Source organism: Lissotriton helveticus, chromosome 7, assembly GCF_964261635.1.
Source record: "Lissotriton helveticus chromosome 7, aLisHel1.1, whole genome shotgun sequence".
NCBI lineage: Eukaryota > Metazoa > Chordata > Amphibia > Caudata > Salamandridae > Lissotriton > Lissotriton helveticus.
Window position 1 is genome coordinate 1,024,292,480 of NC_136068.1, and position 23,918 is coordinate 1,024,316,397.

Sequence of the window (23,918 nt, forward strand, 5' to 3'; positions counted from 1 at the left end):
GCTTATTTTGTTGAACAAGATTTAGCCAAAGTTCATTTTCTTTAAGTTTGTGGATGCTGTTGACCTCCACTTCAATATGATCATCTTGAATACTGTTGTTGCTGTTGTGATTGATGTTGTGTGTAATAGGGTGATTGAGGGGATGGAAACATCAGTCTTTGATATTGTCTGGTATCCCTGAGGCACAATTGAAATTGATTTAAAAAAAAAAAAAATTAAATCTTTTCCAGTCCTACCTCTTTAAGAATCTCCAAAGTTTTCTTCATTCGTTCAATTTTTCCATCTCTACATGAGGAACAAAGATGATGGACCCTGAAAACCGGAGATTCTATATTTTGTGTTGGGCATCTGATCTCAAGGTAATGAGAGTAAGCTAGGAAGTTCATCTGATGGAAATACAGTGACAATTTGTCGCTGCTAGGTCTGTATTATTGAGAGCAGCGCATTTAACTTGATTTTAGACCAGTTGACCTTCATTTGAAATTTCTGAGAATTCTTGTTTTCTCTCTTTTGGCAAGCCATTCACAAATTCCGGAAAGGAGTCCCACAAGGCTCTGTTGTAACTTAATAGTGCTGAATCACTGGCTGTATTGAGAGCTGTGGAAGAGCTGCAGATTTTCCTCCCTATTGCATCCACCTTCTTGCTCTCTTTATCTGGAGTAACTTCAGATTCTGGACCCGAAGGGTGTTCCTTCCTGAGTGTAGAAACAGTACGGAAGCTGTCAGTTTTTTTTGTTTAAAAAAACAAACTGAAGAAAACAAAAACCATATCCATCAACAACTCTACGTAGGGTAGTACATACAAATCTTGCCATGCTACAATATTACAATACCTTATCAGCATATTTCCCATAGTGTGTCCTTCATGGCTAAAAAGATGGTTTTCTATAATTGTATCCTTCAGGTGCTTTTGTGTATTGGATGGCTCCGCTCCTTCTCCATCCACATCTATGTCATAGTCTGTAAGCCAGGGACCTCTAACCTTACGGAATTCCTGGGGCACCCTCCTGTCTTGTATGTGGCTCTCTCTGCGGCCATGTTAAGGTCCATTCCCATCTGCCATTCTCTTGAAGGTGGCAGAGTGGGCTAAAGAACGGTGATGGATTAAACCCAGATCTTTTGACTGGGTGTGAGTGTTTGATTGATTCAGATGCTCCGTCCATCACCACCCTCTTTTGTACCGCTTTTGGCCGCCATAAGTGTGGCAGGGTATGCTCAGACTAGAGTCCCTTGCTCACTTTGCCACTGGATTCAAGCAAGCCGGGCTGAAGACGGCTGGAATGCCAGAAACCGGTCCTCGGAAGCTTGTTTCCGGTCCAGGGAAGACATGGCTTGGCAGTTCGGGCTGGACTGTTCCCATGAGGCACAGGGTCAGACTGATTTGCATATCGCCATGTCTGAACTGGGGTGGCAGAGTGGGCTAAAGAATGGTGATGGATTAAACCCAGATCTTTTGACTGGGTGTGAGTGTTTGATTGATTCAGATGCTCCGTCCATCACCACCCTCTTTTGTACCAGTTCTGTAAATCTTGGCACTAGAGAAAGTACCAGTATCGGAGAAGCTGTCAGCTGCAAGGCCTTCATGATGAAAGAAGCAGCCAAATTAAACATACAAATAGAAGTTCCATGCATAACAGTCCATTGTACATGGAACTTCTATTTGTATGTTTAATTTGGCTGCTTCTCTGATAAGTAGGTCTTAAAAAGTTAAGGCATCATCTACTGGAGCTGCATGAGGTGAAGCTGGGGGAGATGTCAGTGTATATGATAAATCTGTGTAGTATTGAGTGGAACTCTGAGATGTTGAAGTTATTCTCTTTTGATTACTTATGTCAGAAGATCGTGGTGGTGGTATAACAAGGACTGTATGTCTCTGAATCAATGGGAATGAGGGTCCGTGCAGAGATAGAGAAGCCGAAGTTCTGTAAAGTCCTTTAGGATCCGGGAGTGGTGGTAGATTTAAAGGCTGAAGAGGAACATGTAAAGGATTTTGTGCCGGTATATTGAGGCTCCGTCTTTTTGATATAGTTGGCTCTTCTCCATGATCAGTTGATTCGCCTGATGAAATGAAGTGGATTGTTGAAAATTAATGTTGACGTCAAATGTCTCAATGTTGTATGTGTCGGTGTTGTATGTCTGTGTCGATGGTGATAGAGACCTAGTCTGTTTTGACATCGATGATGGCGCCCTGGAGTGCTTTAAAATGTAAAATCATGTAGTTTAGGTATTACTGAGGTTGATTGTGTTTGTATCAGTCTTAACGGTGTCTGACCCTTGCCTTCTTCAGGTGGCGATGTTGACATTGTAGGTCTTGATGTTGACAGTCAACATCATTGGTAACGGTACTGATGAGGTAGATGATGGTACCTTATGTGTTGAAGCCGTTGTGGAGACTTTTGACAGCAAGTATGTGGGTGCTTATGGGTTTGACGTTGACCAATGCCGCCATGATTCGCGATAGTGTTTAGAATGTTGATGATGATGGTGCCTTTTATGTTTCTTCTCCCTGGAACACCCTCTGGGGATCCAGGTCATGGGAGGAACTAGGTACATTAGAGGGAGCATCCTCTTTTGTCTTCTTTCTTTTGCAGCTGTTTCTCCAGTTTCCCTCTCTCCCTGTCTTTGCTTTTTGTCATTTTTTGACAAAAGGGACATTTTTTTACAGAATGAGATGGAGGTAAACAGACCACACATAGTAAATGTGGGTCAGAGGCAGCCTTTTTCCTCCCACAGGACAATAGAAAACAAGCATTGGCATAGCCAATAGGTCTCGCCTTTGAGACCTTGTGTAAAAAAAAAAAAAAATGAAGTAGAAGACTTCACGTTTGCATTTACTTCGTATTTAGGCTGCAGTAAATGTAAAGGTGAAGTCTTACAATTGTGTTTTTTTTTTTACTTGCAAGGTCCCAAAGGCGAGACCTATTGGCTATGCCAATGCTTGTTTCCTAGTGGGTGTCTGTCACTGCTGCGTAGCCCCTGGCGTAGGCAGATGGCCCCTCTAATTGATTTGAAATGTCACTGTCTGCTTTCAGCCGACCTTGAATGTTTCCCCAGAAAGACAAACCTTGTCCTCAGGTAGAAAGAAACACGCGGCAATGCACAAAACACACAAAACTAAACTTGCAAACACAAAACCAAACGTATTACTGTAGCCTCAAACGCTCATTACCCTGATCAAACCTTAGTGTATGACCACGGTGAGAGAAGTAGAAACATTACACCAACGCTACCCAATGTTCAAGTTTATAAAACATGGTGATAAAAGTAGTACCCTATGAGTATCTATTTAATGTTTGCCAGCCTGTCACATCGCCAACGCTTTTTCAGCCTGTTAGCACACTACTCTGTGTGAGGCCAGTGATTGGTCAAGTATATGTATTTTTTTGTCATGCTAAAGATAAAATGGTTTAGGAAACTACTTATTCCTTTCCTTCCAAAGCGACTTTGCCTTAACTGTGCAAACTAAAGCAATTGTACACACATATTTTGCTGGGTCCAGGAATTGTATAAGTGTTGGGAGATGTATGGCCAGCTGGCCAAAATAAAAAAAATACTTGCCATTCCACCTGTGTATACAATGTACACGCGCACCACGCATAGCTTGGAGAAAACTTGACTATTTGAGACTTCAACTACACTGAAGTAGATTATGAAACATGAAACATTTGAGTCTGTATGCCAAATTTACCTTTGAAGAAGTTTATAATAAGCGCAAGCTAAGTTTTTGCTGAGTTTAGAGATGCCACAATAAGTAGGGGATAATTTCTGTGGAAGAAAGTGTATTAGTAACAGAGGTTACACTGTGCAGGTGAAAGCTGCTAAGCACAAAAACTATTTTTAGAAGTTGCGGGATTCAGAATGTTCTGTTTGCTAAAGTAACAGCCGGGTGCGGTCAGCCACAGTAACACCAGGGCTCCTGACCCATAACTTAGTCCTTTGTCAAATCTCTTTACCTGGCTGGGGCTGCATCAGAAAGCCTTTCCTCTGCAGCAGCAGGAAGGACACACCGGGGAAAGATTATCAAATTAGCATATGTAAAGGTACAGTCAAACACCCTCCATCCCCCCAATCCTCCAGTTTCCTCGGGAATGCAGGAAAGAACACTTAACAGAAGCAGTTGCCACGTCTTGAGCCGGCTACATGAACTTTATGTAGTAGCTGAGCAGAAAAAAGGAAACACGGGCATGGTGTTTACACAGTTTGGTAATATGAAAAGTTACGCCTTACTACAATACCGATGTTTACAGTGTGAAACATATGGCCCCTGCGCGCCTGTAGGTGCTGAGGGGGGGCGGGTGGAGGAAGTGCGGCAGAGAGCACACAAAGCGTTTCCCTTGCGTGAGCGAGCAGGGGCACAATCTGTTTGCAAGGTAATTACAAACAGATGTTGCCAAAGCTCGCTCCCGTAAGGTAATCGCCAAACATTTACCCATTTCCATTGGAAGCAATGCAAAGCGTGCATGTTTTTGGGCAAAAAAGTGAATCGAATCCTAAAGGTCTCCTCCTAAAGTCTTCAAAGACGTAGAGTTAATTATGAAAAGATTCCTTTCTGAAGAATAAAACTTCAGAAAAAAAGACAGGGTTATTCCCCTGAAGTGTTCTGAAATCAAGTCAGCACACGCTGGAAATAAGAACTGAGCCTGTGAGGCAAACTACCAGTATAGTGGAAGATGGGTAATGGAAACTGCTGGCTTTTCTTAAAGCTACACTCTACACTAAGTGAAGCTAATGCACTTTTGACCGGAAAGTCACCTTTCTCTTAATTTATATCTGTAGCTACAGCAGGGAATAAGATTATTTTTTGTTATGGAGCACACTTCTAGTTTAAATGCTGCAAAGTGGTTTAGATTTATAATCGAAATTATATTACTATAGTTTTTTTTAGCAGTAAAGAATGTAGTTAATGCTGACCTGTCTTAGACTTATAGAGGTGTCACCAGACTGTTCAACATTGAGGTGACTACCTCCAACATCACAAAATATGTACACAGAAGTGTTTTTTTGTCCTCACACGCAGACTATTCTACGTTCATGACTGTCAGTGAAAATTCTTCGATCCACAACTTTTGAAAACAAAATGTAATAATTATGGACCACTTGCTGCTGCAGTGGGATAGCACTGTATAAATTACCAGTTTTGCTATTACCCATAACAGCGGTACTAATATTAAAGGTCTTTGCGCAATGGAAAGTGGAGCCTCCTTACTTGAGAGTTGCCCGCAGGTTGCTTCAGCAGGCGTCACAAAACCAGACTAGAGGATATCTTTTAGGTCGAAGCACGACCTCTGCTTCAATGCGTAAGCATTGATAGCAGAGTCTGCTTCGACAACTATTGTGATCCGTTATTGGGAATGTGGACAGGAAAGGGTGCACGAGCGCAGAGTAGCTCAGTTTTCACCTCGTGAGCGCGCACGCCGCCGTGCCCCTCTCCTGTCCACATTCCCTTGCGCAAACACACTACACTCACGCATGCGCACATACACAGGCATACACAGGCACACACACACTGCATACACACACGCAAGCCCACGCGCACACACACACAGACACATTCGAACACACGCGCGACCCCCACCCCCACCACTTACCGGGCTCTTTCGGCGTGTTCAGTGTGTCATCTACGGCAGCGCTGGTACCAGGGGGCAGGACTTCACTTCCGGGGCTCCCTCCAGCACCTGGGAGCCCCGGGATGCGGAGAGGCCATCAGTCGGCCGGCTCCACTTCTTCCTCGGCGGTGGCGGCTGTGGCGGCGGGCGGGACTTCCTGCCGGATTGCAGGCCCCTCCCCCGTCTCAGGCAAAAGTGCCTGACTTCCGTTTTTTTTTATATCGGTGCGTGGGAAAGCAGTCAGATAGTGAATTGGGTCTAATTTTGGAACACGTTCTCTCCTTTGACTCGCTGTAGAGTGCTGCAGAACTAGCATTACTGTATGCGTGCAGCAGACTCATGACCCATAGTCCCTGCTAATTTACTATTATAACACCTGTTAAGCAACATGCATGTTCTTTGTATGGGTAAGTATTTGAGAGTTCCGGAGAATAGGTATAGTCCGCCCCCCATGCACAGCACCGCCTGCGGCTCTCCCTCCCCGTGCCTGCGGCAGTCTTGGCAGCCTGGCAAATTAACTCCGTCGGAGCCGCCAACAAGAGACACAGGCAAGTGTCGAGGCCACGCCCGGTGCAGCAGGAGAGGAACAATGGCGGGTTCAGTAGGAGTGAGGAGTGGAGTCAGTCGTGGACAACATGAAGCAGCCCAAGCCTGAGCGACCACAGCGGGAGGAGCCTCTTGGTTCATTTGGCAAGTAAGGATTGAATCCAGCTGGTGCCTCGGGAGTAAGCAGAAGGAGCGAGGAGGAGGTGGCGTGATCGCTTGAAGTGCCGCTTGTTTTTAATGTCACCTTGTTGCAAAATCTCCAGCAGCAGCAGTGCAATGGGATTCCTGCCCAGGGGATCACACACAGAATGCACATGACATGCCATGGCTCTCTTGTAGCAAACCAGTGACTTCCAGCGCCACTTTTCTCGTCATTCCACTGCGCATGATGATATTAGTCGGTCCTTTTCTCAGAAAAGGTTCAGACTACACACAGTCTAGCCGCTCCCTTAACTCGGCCTCAAATCAACCCAAAAAGAGGTCCCACACATTCAACGAAGTCAGAGGCGCATGAGGCACAATGTTCCTTCCTGTAGAATTCTTGCAACAGTTGTCGGCCTTTTTTTACACCTTGTATTCCATCTTACGCCATCTTTTGCTCACCAAGAACTGAGGCTGGACAAATGGTATTAGTTCACGTAGCAAATTCACTTAAATTAACCTAGTAATATGAACAAGCTAAAGTACAGATCACGTGGTCACTATCCCAAATGCACAGGCATTAGTTGATACTTTTTGGTTTTGGTATAGATTAAAGATGTGTCCTGTTAATTAAACTGTTACATGTAAATCCAGAAGGGCATGCAAAAGACACTTAAACATGCTCTCTCGCAGTGTTCCTTTCGACATCCAGGACACAGAACGGGATTACTCTCTCTCTGAGGCACATGGCTGTCCTCTGCATTTTAGACGCAGAGACGACCCCCTTCTCCGTTCCATCTTCGGCGCACGACATCCCGATGTGCTGCAAAAGAAATTAGCATCCAAGACAGAATCCCAGCTGTGGTGCAAATTGTGCACTAAGGATTTCTACTTGTTGAGTTTGGAATTGACTGTTTCTCGCAGCCTCGTCACGGAAACATGAATGTGTGTGTGTATCTGTGTGTGTGCGGATCTGTGTGTTTGCCTGTGTATGTGAATGCATCTGTGTATGCGTGCCTGCGTGTGTGCACATCTGTGTATGTTTGCGTGCCTATGTGTGTGTGACTGTGTATGTGCGCATCTGTGTATGTGCGCATCAGTGTGTGTGCGCATGTGTGCGTGCGCATGCCTGGGCGCGTGTGCGCATCTGTGTACGTTTGCCTGTGTATGTGAAAGCATCTGTGTCTGGGGATGTGTGCGTCCCTATGTATGTGTGTGTGTGTGTGTGTGTGTGTGTGTGTGTGTGTGCCTGTATATGTGTGCGCATCTGTGCATGCGTACCTGGGCCTGTGTGTGCATTCCTTGGCGTGTATGCGCATCTGTGTGTGCGTGCCTGGGCGCGTGTGTGTCTGTGTGTGTGCATGCTTGTTTAAATAGTGTGTCTGATATGATCGTGATAGTGGACACTGATTCTCCAGGGACCCTGGTTTAAACTTCTCCAATTTTTTAACTTTTCAAACATTTCAAACAGGATCGCCACCTTTTTCTTCCGTCCCTCCAGATAAGGATTGAGTACAAGCTGATAACATGTTAACAGACAGTACTAATCTTTTTCTAAAATCACCTTCATCTCGACTGTAGCCTGAATCAAAATTATCCTGTGTATCTGCCAACATGCCTTTCTGTAAGTTTTGACACACACATGCAAACTTGCCAATTTTTCTGCACTTACGCAGGCCTTACCAACTGCCGGACATTTATTGGAACTGGCAACGTGAGATTTAGATCCTCATTGGAAACATGTTAAATTTTTGTCCTATTTTTTAAACTCTACCTTTGTATTTGAAGAAGGTTTGGTTTTATGAGATTGTATTCACACTTTCTGCTAAATACACTTTGGATTTACCAAACTCCTTGGATGCTAGAACAGATCTCTCTATGCCTCTAGCTATTTCAAATGTTTCACACTACTGCATCCAACACCACCACGTCCAACACCACCACGTCCAACACCACCACATCCAACACCACCATGTCCACAATCACCACCTCCAACACCATAACATCCACCACATCCACCACCACTACATCCACCACCACCATGTCCACCACCACCACACCCACCTCCACCACCACCACATCCACCATCACCACCCTCATGTCCACTACAACCACCAACACATCTACTACCACCACATCCACCACCACCACATCCACCACAACCACCATGTCCACCACCACTACGTCCACCACCACCATGTCCACCACCACCACACCCACCTCTTCCACCACCACGTCCACCACCACCACGTCCACCACCACCACCACTACCACCACCACATCCACCACCACCACATCCACCACTTCCACCACCACTACTACCACCACCACGTCCACCACCACGTCCACCACCACCATGTCCATCACATCCACCACCACGTCCACCACATCCACCACCACGTCCACCACATCCACCACCACGTCCACCACCACCAGGTCCACCACATCCACCACCACCACCAAGGCAACCACCACATCCACTACCGCCACCACCACATCCACTACCTCCACCACGTCCGCCACCACCACCACATCCACTACCACCACCAAGTCCACCACAAAGTCCACTACCACCACGTCCACTACCACCACGTCCACCACCACCACGTCCACTACCACCACGTCCATCACCACCACCATATCCACCACCACCACGTCCATAACCACCACCTCCACCACCACGTCCACCACATCCACCACCACCACCACGTCCTCCACCACCATGTCCACCACCACCACGTCCTCCACCACCACCACCAGGTCCACCACCACCACCACCAGGTCCACCACCACCACCACGTCCACGTCCTCCACCACATCCACCACCACACCCATCACCACCTCCACCACCACGTCCACCACCACCACCACCACCTCCACCACCACCTCCACCACATCCACTACCACTACGTCCACCACCACCATGTCCACCACCACCACCACGTCCACCACCACACCCACCTCCACCACCACCACGTCCACCACCACCACATCCACCACCACCACATCCACCACCACCACCACATCCACCACCACCACCACATCCACCACCACGGCCACCACTACGTCCACCACGAGGCCACCTCACTGTATCTATCTATCACCCTTATTATCTATCTGTTGCCCTCACTATCTGTCGCCCTCAATCTATCTGTTGCCCTCACTCTATCTGTCACCCTCACTCTTTGTATCTATCTATCTATCTATCGCCCTCACTCTATCTATCTATTGCCCTCACTCTATCTATTGCCCTCACTCTATCTATCGCCCTCACTCCATCTATCTATCTATCGTCATCACTCTATCTATCGTCATCACTCTATCTATCTATCGCCCCTCACTCTACCTATCGCCTTCACCCTATCTATCTATCTATCTATCTATCTATCTATCTATCTATCTATCTATCTATCTATCTATCCATCTGTCGCCCTCACTCTATCTGTCGCCCTCACTCTATCTATCTATCTATCTATCTATCTATCTATCTATCTATCTACCTACCTTTGCCATTCAGACAATGCACAAGCAGTCACTTTTACTCTGTGCCGTACTGACAATGCACGTGCAGTTGGTTCCACCCCGTGGCATTCCGACAACGTGCGCGCAGTCTGACAGTGCACCACATCCAACCAATAGAGTTGGAAAAGAGCAAGCCAGTCTTATTTGTACACTTTCGACATTGCCCCTGTATTCTACGAAAGACCCAATATTCAGTTTGTGCACAAGAATTTGAATGGTTGACTAGGCCTAATGGCTCAGTGAGTTGAACGACTGCCGAAAACAAACGCATTGATGTGGAAATCATGAATTCGAATACCGGCAAGACTCGCCCCCGCCCTCACCCCCCCAGCAATGCCAAGAGCTTTCCCAGCATGCGCCACTCTCTCTCTGTTGCCACACGCATTATTAGGCAGCCCACCCCCCTCCCCATTGCTCACTGGTTGTTTTTTACTTCCTTAATTGTAGTTGCTGGACGCCCGTTATCCTTGACGCCAGCTTTGTTTTCACAACCATTAACTCTGTGACCATTTGTTGGACTCACAATACTTCACACCGTAAACAGCATCACTCACCACCACTCAACAACACAGCATCACTCAACACCACAGCATCACCCAACGCCACAGATTCACTCAGCACCACTGAATGCCACAGCACCCCTCAACGCCACAACACCACTCAACGCCACAACACCACTCAACGCCACAACACCACTCAACGCCACAGCACCACTCAACGCCACAGCACCACTCAACGCCACAGCACCACTCAACGCCACAGCACCACTCAATGCCACAGCACCACTCAATGCCACAGCACCACTCAATGCCACAGCACCACTCAATGCCACAGCACCACTCAATGCCACAGCACCACTCAACGCCACAGCACCACTCAACGCCACAGCACCACTCAACGCCACAGCACCACTCAACGCCACAGCACCACTCAACGCCACAGCACCACTCAACGCCACAGCACCACTCAATGCCACAGCACCACTCAATGCCACAGCACCACTCAACGCCACAGCATCACTCAGTACCACTCAACGCCACAGAACCACTCAACGCCACAGCACCACTCAACGCCACAGCACCACTCAACGCCACAGCACCACTCAACGCCACAGCACCACTCAACGCCACAGCACCACTCAACGCCACAGCACCACTCAACGCCACAGCACCACTCAACGCCACAGCACCACTCAACGCCACAGCACCACTCAACGCCACAGCACCACTCAACGCCACAGCACCACTCGCCACAGCACCACTCAATGCCACAGCACCACTCAATGCCACAGCACCACTCAACGCCACAGCACCACTCAACGCCACAGCATCACTCAGTACCACTCAACGCCACAGCACCACTGAATGCCACAGCATCACTCAGCACCACTGAATCCAACAGTATCACTCAACGCCACAGCATCACTAGCGCCACAGAATCACTCAGCACCACTGAATGCCACATCACCCCTCAATGCCACAGCACCAATCTGTGCCACAGCGCCACTCTGTGCCACAGCGCCACTCTGTGCCACAGCGCCACTCTGTGCCACAGCGCCACTCTGTGCCACAGCGCCACTCTGTGCCACAGCGCCACTCTGTGCCACAGCGCCACTCTGTGCCACAGCACCACTCTGTGCCACAGCACCACTCTGTGCCACAGCACCACTCTGTGCCACAGCACCACTCTGTGCCACAGCACCACTCTGTGCCACAGCACCACTCTGTGCCACAGCACCACTCTGTGCCACAGCACCACTCCGCGCCACAGCATCACTTTATGCCACAGCATCACTCAATGCCACAGCATCACTCAATGCCACAGCATCACTCAATGCCACAGCATCACTCAATGCCACAGCATCACTCAATGCCACAGCATCACTCAATGCCACAGCATCACTCAACGCCACAGATTCACTCAACGCCACAGATTCACTCAGCGCCACAGATTCACTCAGCACCACTGAATGCCACAGCACCCCTCAACGCCACACCACTCAACGCCACAGAACCACTCAACACCACTGAATGCCACAGCACCCCTCAATGCCACAGCACCCCTCAATGCCACAGCACCCCTCAATGCCACAGCCCCACTCTATGCCACAGCACCACTCAGCGCACAGCATCCCTCAACGCCACAGCATCCCTCAACGCCACCGCATTCCTCAACGCCACCACATCCCTCAACGCCGCAGCATCCCTCAACGCCGCAGCATCCCTCAACGCCGCAGCATCCCTCAACGCCGCAGCATCCCTCAACGCCGCAGCATCCCTCAACGCCGCAGCATCCCTCAACGCCGCAGCATCCCTCAACGCCGCAGCATCCCTCAACGCCGGAGCATCCCTCAACGCCGGAGCATCCCTCAACGCCGGAGCATCCCTCAACGCCGGAGCATCCCTCAACGCCGGAGCATCCCTCAACGCCGGAGCATCCCTCAACGCCGGAGCATCCCTCAACGCCGGAGCATCCCTCAACGCCGGAGCATCCCTCAACGCCGGAGCATCCCTCAACGCCGGAGCATCCCTCAACGCCGGAGCATCCCTCAACGCCGGAGCATCCCTCAACGCCGGAGCATCCCTCAACGCCGGAGCATCCCTCAACGCCGGAGCATCCCTCAACGCCGGAGCATCCCTCAACGCCGGAGCATCCCTCAACGCCGGAGCATCCCTCAACGCCGGAGCATCCCTCAACGCCGGAGCATCCCTCAACGCCGGAGCATCCCTCAACGCCAGAGCATCCCTCAACGCCAGAGCATCCCTCAACGCCAGAGCATCCCTCAACGCCAGAGCATCCCTCAACGCCAGAGCATCCCTCAACGCCAGAGCATCCCTCAACGCCAGAGCATCCCTCAACGCCAGAGCATCCCTCAACGCCAGAGCATCCCTCAACGCCAGAGCATCCCTCAACGCCAGAGCATCCCTCAACGCCAGAGCATCCCTCAACGCCAGAGCATCCCTCAACGCCAGAGCATCCCTCAACGCCAGAGCATCCCTCAACGCCAGAGCATCCCTCAACGCCAGAGCATCCCTCAACGCCAGAGCATCCCTCAACGCCAGAGCATCCCTCAACGCCACAGCATCCCTCAACGCCACAGCATCACTCAACGCCACAGCATCACTCAGCACCACTGAACACCACAGCATCACTCAGCACCAATGAAGGCCAAAGCATCACTCAGCACCACTCAATGCCACAGCACCACTCAATGCCACAGCATCACTCTGTGCAACCATTCAACAACAACTGGTTCAATTATGTTCTCTCAATGATTCAAGCTTTATTACAAATGTAACCAAAAGATGTTAATATTTCACTTCTGTTCTTGGATTTTCGTCCCAATGAAATACACTGAACATAATCTTCACAAAAGTTATTTACAAAAGTTTAAGCTATTGCCATTATAAATTACAATAACTTTTATTTAAGTATTAATTATTAAAACCCATTGTTATTTGTAATATCAATACATGTAAGTCACGTAAATACAACACATATTGCATTACAAATGCTATAGGTGTCACATTTGCAAAAGTTATAACTATTGGCATTGTAAATGACAAAGCTATTTCGCTATTTTCAAAAATATAAATAAAAAATGTGTCATTTACAATACCAATAGCTCAAACTTTCCTAATGCGAGACCTATTGCATTGCAAATGCTTGTTTCTCTTTTATTTCTAACTTGGATGGGCAAGGATTGGACATTGACGTGTCGATTATGTAATGGTTTTTTGAGAGGTAAAAGGATGTTCGTCTTTAATGAACATAAATCATACTGCATTACACAATCAACGTATTGATTCATATTCCATGAAAAAAAGCATGATTTAAAATTGCGAGAGCAAAAGAAAATGGACCAATGATTTCAAATGATTCCTAAGCTCACAAACAAAATACATTTAACTGCGAACAAACAAGTAACGGCATCTTAAATTCAAATACTGTATAGCTTCGATATCTTTCTTACACCATAAGAAACAGTCAAAACTAATTAAGAAAACAAGCCTTGCCATTTTGCTTGAATTGTTAGAGAAAGTCCTCCTGATTCAGCATTTCAATATTGCTGATTATAACCGAATGCATATTACAAATCATGTAGACCAGGAATACGTTTCCATTACCTTTCCCCAGGTGCCTTGGGTTTCATATTCGTCATTTTCTTGAGTCCACTCTTCTACCTGTAACTTCATGTTCCTGCCCCATTTTATAGGTTTGTGCTTTCTACTTTTGTTTCTCTATACAGGGTGCAGCCAATGCTATATAATCAGCGTACCAAGAATACAAAGTTGCCTTTCATGAACACTGAACGTAGATGTGCCGAATCTGTGACGTTGTGTTAGTTAAGTGTAGACAGTGTTCAAGACTGTTTAATGTGCTCTTGGGTGTCATTGATCTCACATGACAACGTGGAACACATCATTGTTGAGTCAAGTTGCATATATTCAAATGGTCACCAAAATTAAATGACAGCTATTGTTAAATGTTCACACAATTCTTACGTGTGCGATAGGTTAATGTTGCAGTTGCAGTCTGCACTCAATGGCTGCTGACTAGTTTGTCAGTTCTGGTAAACAGTAATCAACTTTGATAAGATGTGGTAAATGTGCCGTTTTCGAAAGAGCTCCTACCCCCATCGATTGCCGAGTCGCTCTTAATACAGTGGTAAATTGTAGGCCCTGTCTTTTTCACGGGTGATAAGTTTTAGCGTTGAATCCTTTAATTTCATATTGAAATTATTCAGGCTAATACAGGCGAATTTCCTTTCTGAGTGCAAGGATTTCAGGTGTAAGTTTCAGGAGATAGTTTTTGTATGTGGTGATGGAGGTGCAAATATAAGTTGCAGTAAACGTTTTTTTCCTTTTCTGCTACAGAGGCGGAAAGAAGAGAGTGGGCGGTTCAAGGATGAAGGAAACATCGAGTTTAAAAAAGGAGGTTTGTTTATTTTATGTAGTGCCTGCACTGTTTAGCATTTCTATGCTATTCCACGACCTCATGCAATTTTCTGGTGTGTTAAGCTTCTCCTTTTGAGCACGAATTACTTAACAAATCTCATCTGGACTGCTTTACCTGCACAACTGTTTGTGATACTAAAATACTAAAAACTGAGTACATGCCACATTCCACAGGTTAAACTTAGGAAAAATACAGTCCTTATTTACCTGGGTCTATGGGACTGTAAGACTCATTCCTAATATGGAGCACATGATAGTTGGTAATGAAAACCTAATTTTCTTTATCCTCCACCTAAGGTAAGTTAATGAAACTCATAAACACTGATTAAATGTGCTTCTGCTTGTGAGCTCCTAGCTTCAAATTCATTTTGTAATAAGCAGTTGTAATCAGAAACTACTTTACGAGCAAATTGTGTTTTCTGCATTTTTCAGACCTCTTTTTCAAAAGTATAAAAAAAGAGGAAGAAACATATATATATATATATATATTTCAAAAATAAGAAAGTGAAACTTTAGGACAGCCTGGATCCACTGGACACTATATACTGCAGTTAACATCACGCTTCATTATGGCACATATTGTGACAAAATAGGTTGAAGGCTTCCTTAAAAAATGCTGTCCTTGTCTTATTGCAGAGCATGGAGGGTTGCTAATGAGTTCAGTAATGTTATCCATGATAGAGAACTAGCAAGTAAGTAGCTTTTCTCATTCCATCAAGGGATCTTCGTTTACCTTTATGCAAACTGAAAAGAAAAGCAAGCTCATCTACAATGAAAAGCCAGGTAAACACCTGAAATACAACAAACAGGTTTGTGGATAAGCTATTCAGTAAAAAGGTTTTAAAGAGGGTCTTGACTTACTGCAGGATCCACTCTGAACTCAGTCGAGGTGATAGTGCCTGGTAAAGGTGTGGCCAGACTTCGTGGATGCTCTGCAAAGACTAACCAGTGGGATTATTTCTGGTTCGAGCGGGAGTGGATGCTTTATCCCTAGTATTTAGATCGAGGTTTGCCCGGAATGACCTGTTGGCTCTATGGTGAGACTTTCAAACTTGGTGGGCACTGCTCAGTTTAGTTGATCTTGTTTGCTTCATACTATAGTTGAAAAAAAGAGACGTTTAACTTTCTGATTACATGAATTTTTACATTGATGCTGTCACAAACCTATTTTAACGTAAATCAATTTTTCTGCTTTAGTGAATGGGTTGGAAAAGGGAAAGGACGATAAATTGTTAGATTTAGCTGCAAATCTGAGATTTGGAAAGCAAGGAAGCATTATTTTACTGGGGAGATTAATATAGAATGGGCCCTCAATAGAGAAATTTACATGCAATAGAACAGCATGCAGAAACTTGCAGGTGAGCGCTGTACTGCCATGTTTACATAATTCAAAGGATGCATACAACATAGCCATGGTCGAGTATGAAAACTAGAAGCTTATTCGTAAGTTTGTATTTTAAGTAAAACATATCTTTGTATGGGGAGAGATCTTTGGGACATTAGCAGGAGAGGAGATTAATGGAGAAGGGGGCCCTCTTGCCTTTCCTGAAGGTCAGTAGTGAAGAGGAAGTCTCTGCTGAATGGGCAGATCATATCCTAAAGAGGTAACAGAAGGGAAAAGGTTTTTTTCACTATCTACTCTTTTCTTTGTAAATCGTATTTGGTTTCAGGTCATCTCAACTTTAGACAGTAAATCAAAATTTAGTCCATCACAACGCAAGGCATCCACACTTTACTCTACATTATCATTGTCAAGTAAGAGAGCAGGATACTTGATATGTTACTATTGTCGGTACTCCTTTCTTATCATTCACCACCAGATGAATGACTATTTCCTTCTGAATTCTCTACCTACAGGTTTGATAGTCTCCGTGTATATCATTTGAGCACAGTTGTGAGTGTGCCTGATTCTGCCAAAAAAAATCCTGTTCAATACACATAGCCATATCTATCAACTATGCTGCATGACTGAGGGATCCATGCTTCATCCAGCACCTCCCCTACCCAGGATCAAAGCCAGATCTAGAAACTGAGTCTGTACCTTGGGTAATTTGGGTAATTTAGTGAGTAGAACCAGTAGGGTCGCTTGGTGAGTAGTTCTACTTTGGGCAACTTGGTGATTAGTTCTCTAGTAGGGTCCCCTGGTCAATTGTTGCTCAACTATGCATATAGTTAGTACCTTAATTGTTAATTGTTGTCCTCGTTGATGAGACTTTAACTTAGTCTTGGTAGAAATTAGCATCAGGCAACACTGCTCATACCAGAATTAAATGGTGTCCAAACTGTTTCTAAAGTGCAGGATGTCTATATTGCCAGCAACACTTTGGAGTCGTCATCATACTGGTGTAGAATGTCATGCTATTTACGTAATAAGAGCTAAGTAGATTAAGTATACTTAAGGCAAGATTGGAGCACTGGGGCTTTCCATACTTGACAGGGATAGTGGATAATTTGCAAGAATACATCTGGACGTTTTGCATCCTATTAGCTCGAAGAACCAATTGAGGACTGTTTCAGAAATGGCCATGTGGACAGAGAGGGTGTCAATTAGAACTTGGTGGTCGATATTGTACAAAGGCTGCTGAGACCTCAATGACTTCCTACATGTAAGGGTTTCCAGTTTCCTCTTCTGCCCTGATTTGGAGGGAGTACTTGACAAATGGCATTGTTATGGGGTGTTTTTTGTGCTGCATCGAATGCAGAAACTGGATTGATGGGCCTCAAGAAGGTTGTGATTGTCTGTTAATCCTGGAGAGAACCTTGCTGTGAGAACCCCCCCTCCTTTTGCATATTCATCTCCATTTTTGCTAAATGTTATTGCTTCTTTTAGATTGTACATACAGGGGTTCCTCTGCCCATTGCACAATGTACGTAAAACTTGCCTAATCACAGATTGCCACATTTAACTCGCTTGTATGGCCATATTATATGGTTGAGGCCACTGGAATTATGCGAGTGTGTGGCTGCGGCGTTTCTATTAATTATAGATTTTAATCCATAATCTGCTGCATAATCTTCATATTTAAAAAAAATAATTGTTTCTAGCACAAATGGTTTAAAAGTTACTAGGAACACAGCAACACTTGTTGCTGCACAGGACAGGCCCATTGAAAAGGTTCGCTGGTAATCTTTCTTTACCTTATTGCTATATTTGGGTGTTAAACTGCTACTACGAGGTGGAACCAATGTCCAGACAGTTTTAACAAGCATTACAATATCTAAATCCTGCAGTAATAATATCACAAAATGTGACACATTATGCCACATAATTAGCTTTTTCTCTTCATAATTTACTCAACCCTGCCATATAATTTGATCCTCTCCTGCTGCATAATTCCAGTGGCCCTGTATGTGTTGAAGAAACTACACTTGTGGCAGAGAAAGTTAAATGTCACCTGTGGAACACAGCCTGTATTGTGCCATCCATTAGTATGAGAAGGAAAAATGGCTTGAGGCCTATCATTGTATCTTGACTGCTGCAGGTTAAACCTGCAGCCCCGCCTGTCAGAATGAACCTTTTCACAGGGGAAAAACCTTCCTTTTAATTATTAAGCCACCCCTGTTGAAACCTTGCAGGTCACATGCTATTTAAAAATGCTACCATGTCCTTTCATAGACAGGCCACCAAAAGCAATTTTCACATGTGGAAAACTAGAGTACAGATTACAGTATTCATTCTGCTGTCTCTGGATTGTGACACAATGTTTTTGTAACTCTTTAGGAAAAGTAACTTTTAGGAAGTTACCATTTATCTGCCTGAAGCTTCTGGAGGCTAATTAGCATTAGCCTGCCATCAGCTGCTCTGTTGGTTCTTGACATTAATGAGATGTGAAAACTGCCCCTAGAGAAGAACAATGGCTAAAGCCTAGTGACAGAAAATAGTTTGGGAAAAGTAAAATAAAAACTGTGTAGGGATGCTTTTAAGTTCGTTGATGTTCAGAATTGCCCTTTTATAAATTGGAGCCAAGTTGTCGTCCGGTACATAGACCTACTTTGATTTGATACAGCCCCTTCTATTAATAAATATCATCATGAATCCAAGTTGCATAATATATTGAAAGGTTGGCCTTTAGGCACTGATAATGCATACCATTTGCAGAGATAATATTTGGCAGTCCCCAGTGGTTCCCTGTCTCTGCCTCACCTTACAGTTCTACTCCTTATACCCTGGTGTCTCTGCTATGTCACATCTCTTACTGCAAGCCCCTGGTTTGCTATCCATGCTGCCGAAGCCATCCAATCTCTTGGCGCAAGCCCCTGATTTACTATCCATGCTGCTGAAGCCATCTCAAACTTCGTGGGGCAGCCCTGTCTTGCATTATTAATCTCTCATCTGATAGGCACCAGTCAACGCCTCTTCTCCAGTGCCTTAATGATGGTGATTGTGAGCTCACTCTCCCTTTTCACAACCTTTCTTTTTTTTGCCACTCTTATCCCTTGGTGTACAAATAGTTTGATCTAGTATTCCGAATAGATCCAGCGGGATAGTGAGGGCTTTTAATTCTAGCCGTGTTTCAAACACCTCAACCTTTTCCCTCAGGATGTCCTTCCAATATTCAATAATTGGTGGGAAGCTCCATGTTATATATAAGAAAATTCAATTTTTTTGGAGTCCCTCATATATTTATCATGCATCGCACTTCCATACCTCTTATTGGGCTGCAGTGTTTTAAGGTGTACGTAGAATTTTTATTGCAACAATAAAAAATGTGATCTTCTGTACACCTCTTTATAAAATAACAGGACTTCTTCAAATTCTCCCAAATCTCTTTCCAGTGCATTTTAAGAATAGTAAAACCGGTTTGAGTATTCGACATTAGGATAATGTATGTGCAATATATACTGCCTTCTTTACCGTTTTGGTTCCAGAAATCTACGTTCCCACTGGAGATTCATCTGCCTCGGTGTTCTTCCCATTGATGTGATGTTTAATCTATAGGTAATGGAATATTTGAAAATTCTCCAACTCCTAATGGTAAATAGAAAAATCTCTGTCATTGTCCATATATTACTCGGTGTAAAGATAACCTTTTGTATCCCAGACGTGGAACCCATTCACCTCCTGTATTATGATTCCCATCCCCTAGTGGTGTTTTCGGTTGTTGGTTTCCTTTTAAACCCCTAAATGTTGCACCTTCCAATGCCCAGTGTCTGACACTAGTCTTTTTGGCAAAGGGGTCAGATTACCTGCATAGTACTTGTCAGGATCATTTGAGATTCAGATTTCCAGTTATTTAAAGTGAATTGCCTTCTATTTGGCGGTGCATACGGAGAACTGCTGGTGAGTCCCAACTCCTGTGGAACAGCAGCAATTATTCCCAGTTTATTTAGATACCAGAGTGCTTCCCTCCCTTCCCCCATCCACTAAAATGAGAAGATCAGGGTCAACCCGGTTAGTGATTAGATGTGGTCAGCTACATACAACAAAATATTGGGTCTATATAACAAGAGATGCTCATACCAGGCTCACACCACTTCCCATCATTCTCAATTAATCCTGTCTTATCCACTCTGGTAGGGGTTGTGTCAGTAATTGAAACAAAGGGCATCCCTGCCTTGTTCCCCTCCATTTTTGAGAAAATCCTCCACGGATTACCATTCACTCATAAACTTTACAAGTGAAGCTCCATATACTAATTTCACCCTGGGCAGGAAGTGTGCCCGGAAACACACCCCTTCACCACTGCAAACAGAAAAGGCCACCTGATGGAATCAAAAGTCTTGTGAATGTCAATTGATGCAATGGCTGTGGGTTCACCAGATCTGCTAGGACCTGCCAGTTTATTATGCAGTCGAGCCAGGTTGACGTGTTGACCTGTGTGGTATAAACCAGATTGATGCGGATGTATCCAGTTCTGGGTTCAGGATTAACCTATTGCCAATATTTTGTACCAGTATTTTAATTTAGTAGTTAAGCAGCAATAGGGCGAGTTGTCTTATGTCGTCTTTCTGATTTTTATGTTCAGGGCTGTTGCTGCAGTAAGTCAAGTGGTAGTTTGCTGATATCTTTCATCTCCTCAAACACTGTCAACATTTGTGTTATCACCACCATTCTCATCTTCTTATAGTATTCTGCTGGGTGCCAGTTGGGAACTGCTATCTTCCATATCTGGGATAGCATCAAGCCTATTTTCTACTGGTACTCTTCGTGGTGTTAGACCATCCATACAGCTCTGGAATCCAGCAATATCTGCTCAAATATATTTAGTTTCGGTCGTAAGAGTTGATATGGACTTTTCCATGCCTTCCAGACGGCAGCCTACAGCAGAAATTTCTGAAGCTACGTCAGAAACTTCCACCTTTCCTGCCATTATGATTTCCTCCAGAGAGGATCTTTGATCTGTTGTTAAATGTGGGATATTATTGTCTAATATAAACTCCTCTACCCCAATTCCGTTATGGTCAGTTTGGATGCATACATTTTTTTAAAGTAGTCTAGAGATCAATACATTTTCTTTTCTGTTCCTGTTGTGCTTAACCTGTTTAATCTCCTCCTAAACAGTTAATGCACTGTCTACTGAGTCATTATCTTCAAAGTACTTCATGGAGGACTATTTCACCTCAGTTGTCATCTTAATGGTAATGTACCATGGGTCCAGCCTCAAGTCTCCAAAGTGTTTCTGTTTGGGCGATGTCAGCCCAACTACAGGGAGTGTGTGATCAGACTCTCCCCTAGCTGTACAAGTAGGGCTTTTAAAACTATGTGCCTGGGGCCTTGATTGAAAATGCAGTCAATACAAGAGTTTATGTTGTGTGCTCTAAGTTGTATGAGAGTTACATATGTATTCCATGAAGGCCTCTCCACATATGATGTAGTCCCATAGAACTCATGAGCCTCATAGACTGGTATGGGGTGTTCGCTGTATATGCCTTGACGTCGGACTGTCGACCTTTGTGTCATCTTCCATATTAAAGTCTTCCTCTAGGATAAGCAGTTTTGGAGTAGATCTAGCCATTGCCTCGCTATGACGTCTAACATTGTGAACTGCATGCCCAGTGGCATATATACACTTAGCTTATCAAAAGCATTCTCACTCCTCCATGCTACTTGGTGCCACATATCTCCCATCCCTATCATCCCATATTTTCTCAGCTTGTAAAATTGTTGATTTCCTTATTAAAATTGCCACCATTCTGGAGGGTGAAGTGAACCCAGATTGGAAGACCACTCTAAATTTGCCTCTGCCAATAAAATGCCAGTAATTGCCCATTTCATGGAAAAACTCTAACTCTATATTAATGGTGGTCCACATTTTTAGCATGACCCCCTCTTTATTCTTTTGTTTAATCCCTTCCCATTTCACATAAAAAACGCCAAGGTGTTTCTTTCCTATTGATAATGCAACAGTCTGTGTGTTGTCAGTTTGTTGCAAACTTGTCTCCAGTTTTCTGATGTACATTTTCCCCTTTATCATCTGTACCTACAAACCTCGTAACTAGTGAGAACTCTCTTCCCTTTCCTGCCACCACTTGCACTGTAGGCCTAAAAATTCACCCTTTCCCTAATGCTCCACGAGCCTTTCACCCTAACATTGTGTCTAGCTAATCTTTGTCAGCGAGTGGCAGTTCTGGTGGACCATGAAGTCACCTGGATTTTCGCTAAAGTCTTCACAATTATCAGTACGCTTAAGTATAAAAGAAAATTGCATGACATGTACCCTCACCCAGTATCCTTCACAAATATTCTGTCTTGCAATCAATAAATGTTTCAGTATTGTACTCCAGTGTTCCAGCTTTTGGAACCCCACAGCTTACCAGACATGGGATAGCGCGTCCATCTGTCAAGTGGCCCATTTAAACCGACTCCCCCTGCTCCCCCCCCACCCCCCATGCAATATTTCTGCATTCTGTCATCAACATTATTATGGTTGCCCTTAGGGTAAAATTATTTAAAATGCCCTTGCAGGAGATCATAGACCAATCTCGTCTGCGCTTCTTCAGCATGCTTTAGAAATGTCCTTGTCCATTTGAAGTGTTTTAATCTGCGGCTTTGTCTTGTTGCTTATTCTGGTGTGTGCAACCCTATTGCTCCGCGGAGAGGTCATTCCTGTCCCTTTCAACTTCGTTTCACTGCAAAGCCCTTCGTCATGGCAGTTTTTTGCCCACAGCTGTATTGTGTGGTCACAGGTCTTCAACACATCAGCCAGACCCCTTCTGGCGCTTCAGAGTGCCATGTCTTCCCCTGAAACGATGTACAGTCAGGCTGGGAATAAGATCATGTACATTATGTGCCATTCTCACAGGCCCTTTTTTTTTACTGTATTGAATTTTTTCCTTCGCTTCTGCACCACCAGTGTGAAGTTCAGAAAAATATGTAGGGTACTTAAATGTCCCTTTTTTATCCCTTGACATTCATAATATGTTGTGATCACTGAAATTAAGCAGGTGAAATGTTATGGCTCCTGGTCTTAGCTGATGGAGTGGCACCCTATGGGGACACATTTGAGAGACCTTTGGGATTGAGGACATTAGTATTCCAGTTTTCCATAAATAGGTAAGCACTTTATCCTCCCGCTCTCTTTTTCTCTGGTAGCTGCACCAGATAAATGTTATTTCTCCTTGGCCTTCCATATAAATGCTCCAGCCAGGCACACTTTATTTAATATTCTGACTGTAGTGATTTTATAGCTCATTCAACTATTTTATATCCGCAGTTGCTCCTGAAAGCAGTTGTGCTGTTTGGCCAACTCTTTCACTGATTTTCCACAGCTCTGTCGTTTGCAGGTTTATTTCATTATTCATAGTGTCAATCTTACGACCCAGAGCAGTCTTGGTGTTCCTCACTGTGAGCAATAGTTTAAGTGTGGGTTCCAGCACTTAATCGGTATGTCCTCTTGGGGTTAAGGCTTACATGCCCAGTCTGAGCTGTGTTGCTTTTGTTAGCCTGCCTCAACCCATCTATCCAGGCAGTTGTGTCAGTGAGGTGATCTCACCGTCTGCATCCACTAATGTTTTAGAGGGACAAAAGCGAAGGGAGGGGGGGTAGTAGAGGTGCAAGAGCCCTCACTGCTGCCTAGCAACCAGTTATGTGCTTGTCCCTGCTGTGACCTGTCAGTTTGACCCTCCACTCCTTCTTTTACCTCCTGTTCATGGTTCCCACTACCACCCTTGTGCATTGTGTACAAGCTTAATTTCTATATTGTCC

At 45.0% G+C, this 23,918-nt stretch overlaps 1 protein-coding gene across 1 annotated transcript in view; it reads left to right on the plus strand.

The window, feature by feature from the left end:
• The window catches only part of LOC144769587 (tetratricopeptide repeat protein 1-like), a 167,283-nt gene that overhangs the window by 76,264 nt on the left and 67,101 nt on the right, over positions 1-23,918 (plus strand). The window contains exon 2 of the mRNA XM_078653747.1: positions 14,693-14,753. Coding sequence (XP_078509873.1) covers positions 14,693-14,753 — 61 coding nt within the window. The remainder of the gene's footprint in view (positions 1-14,692; positions 14,754-23,918) is intronic.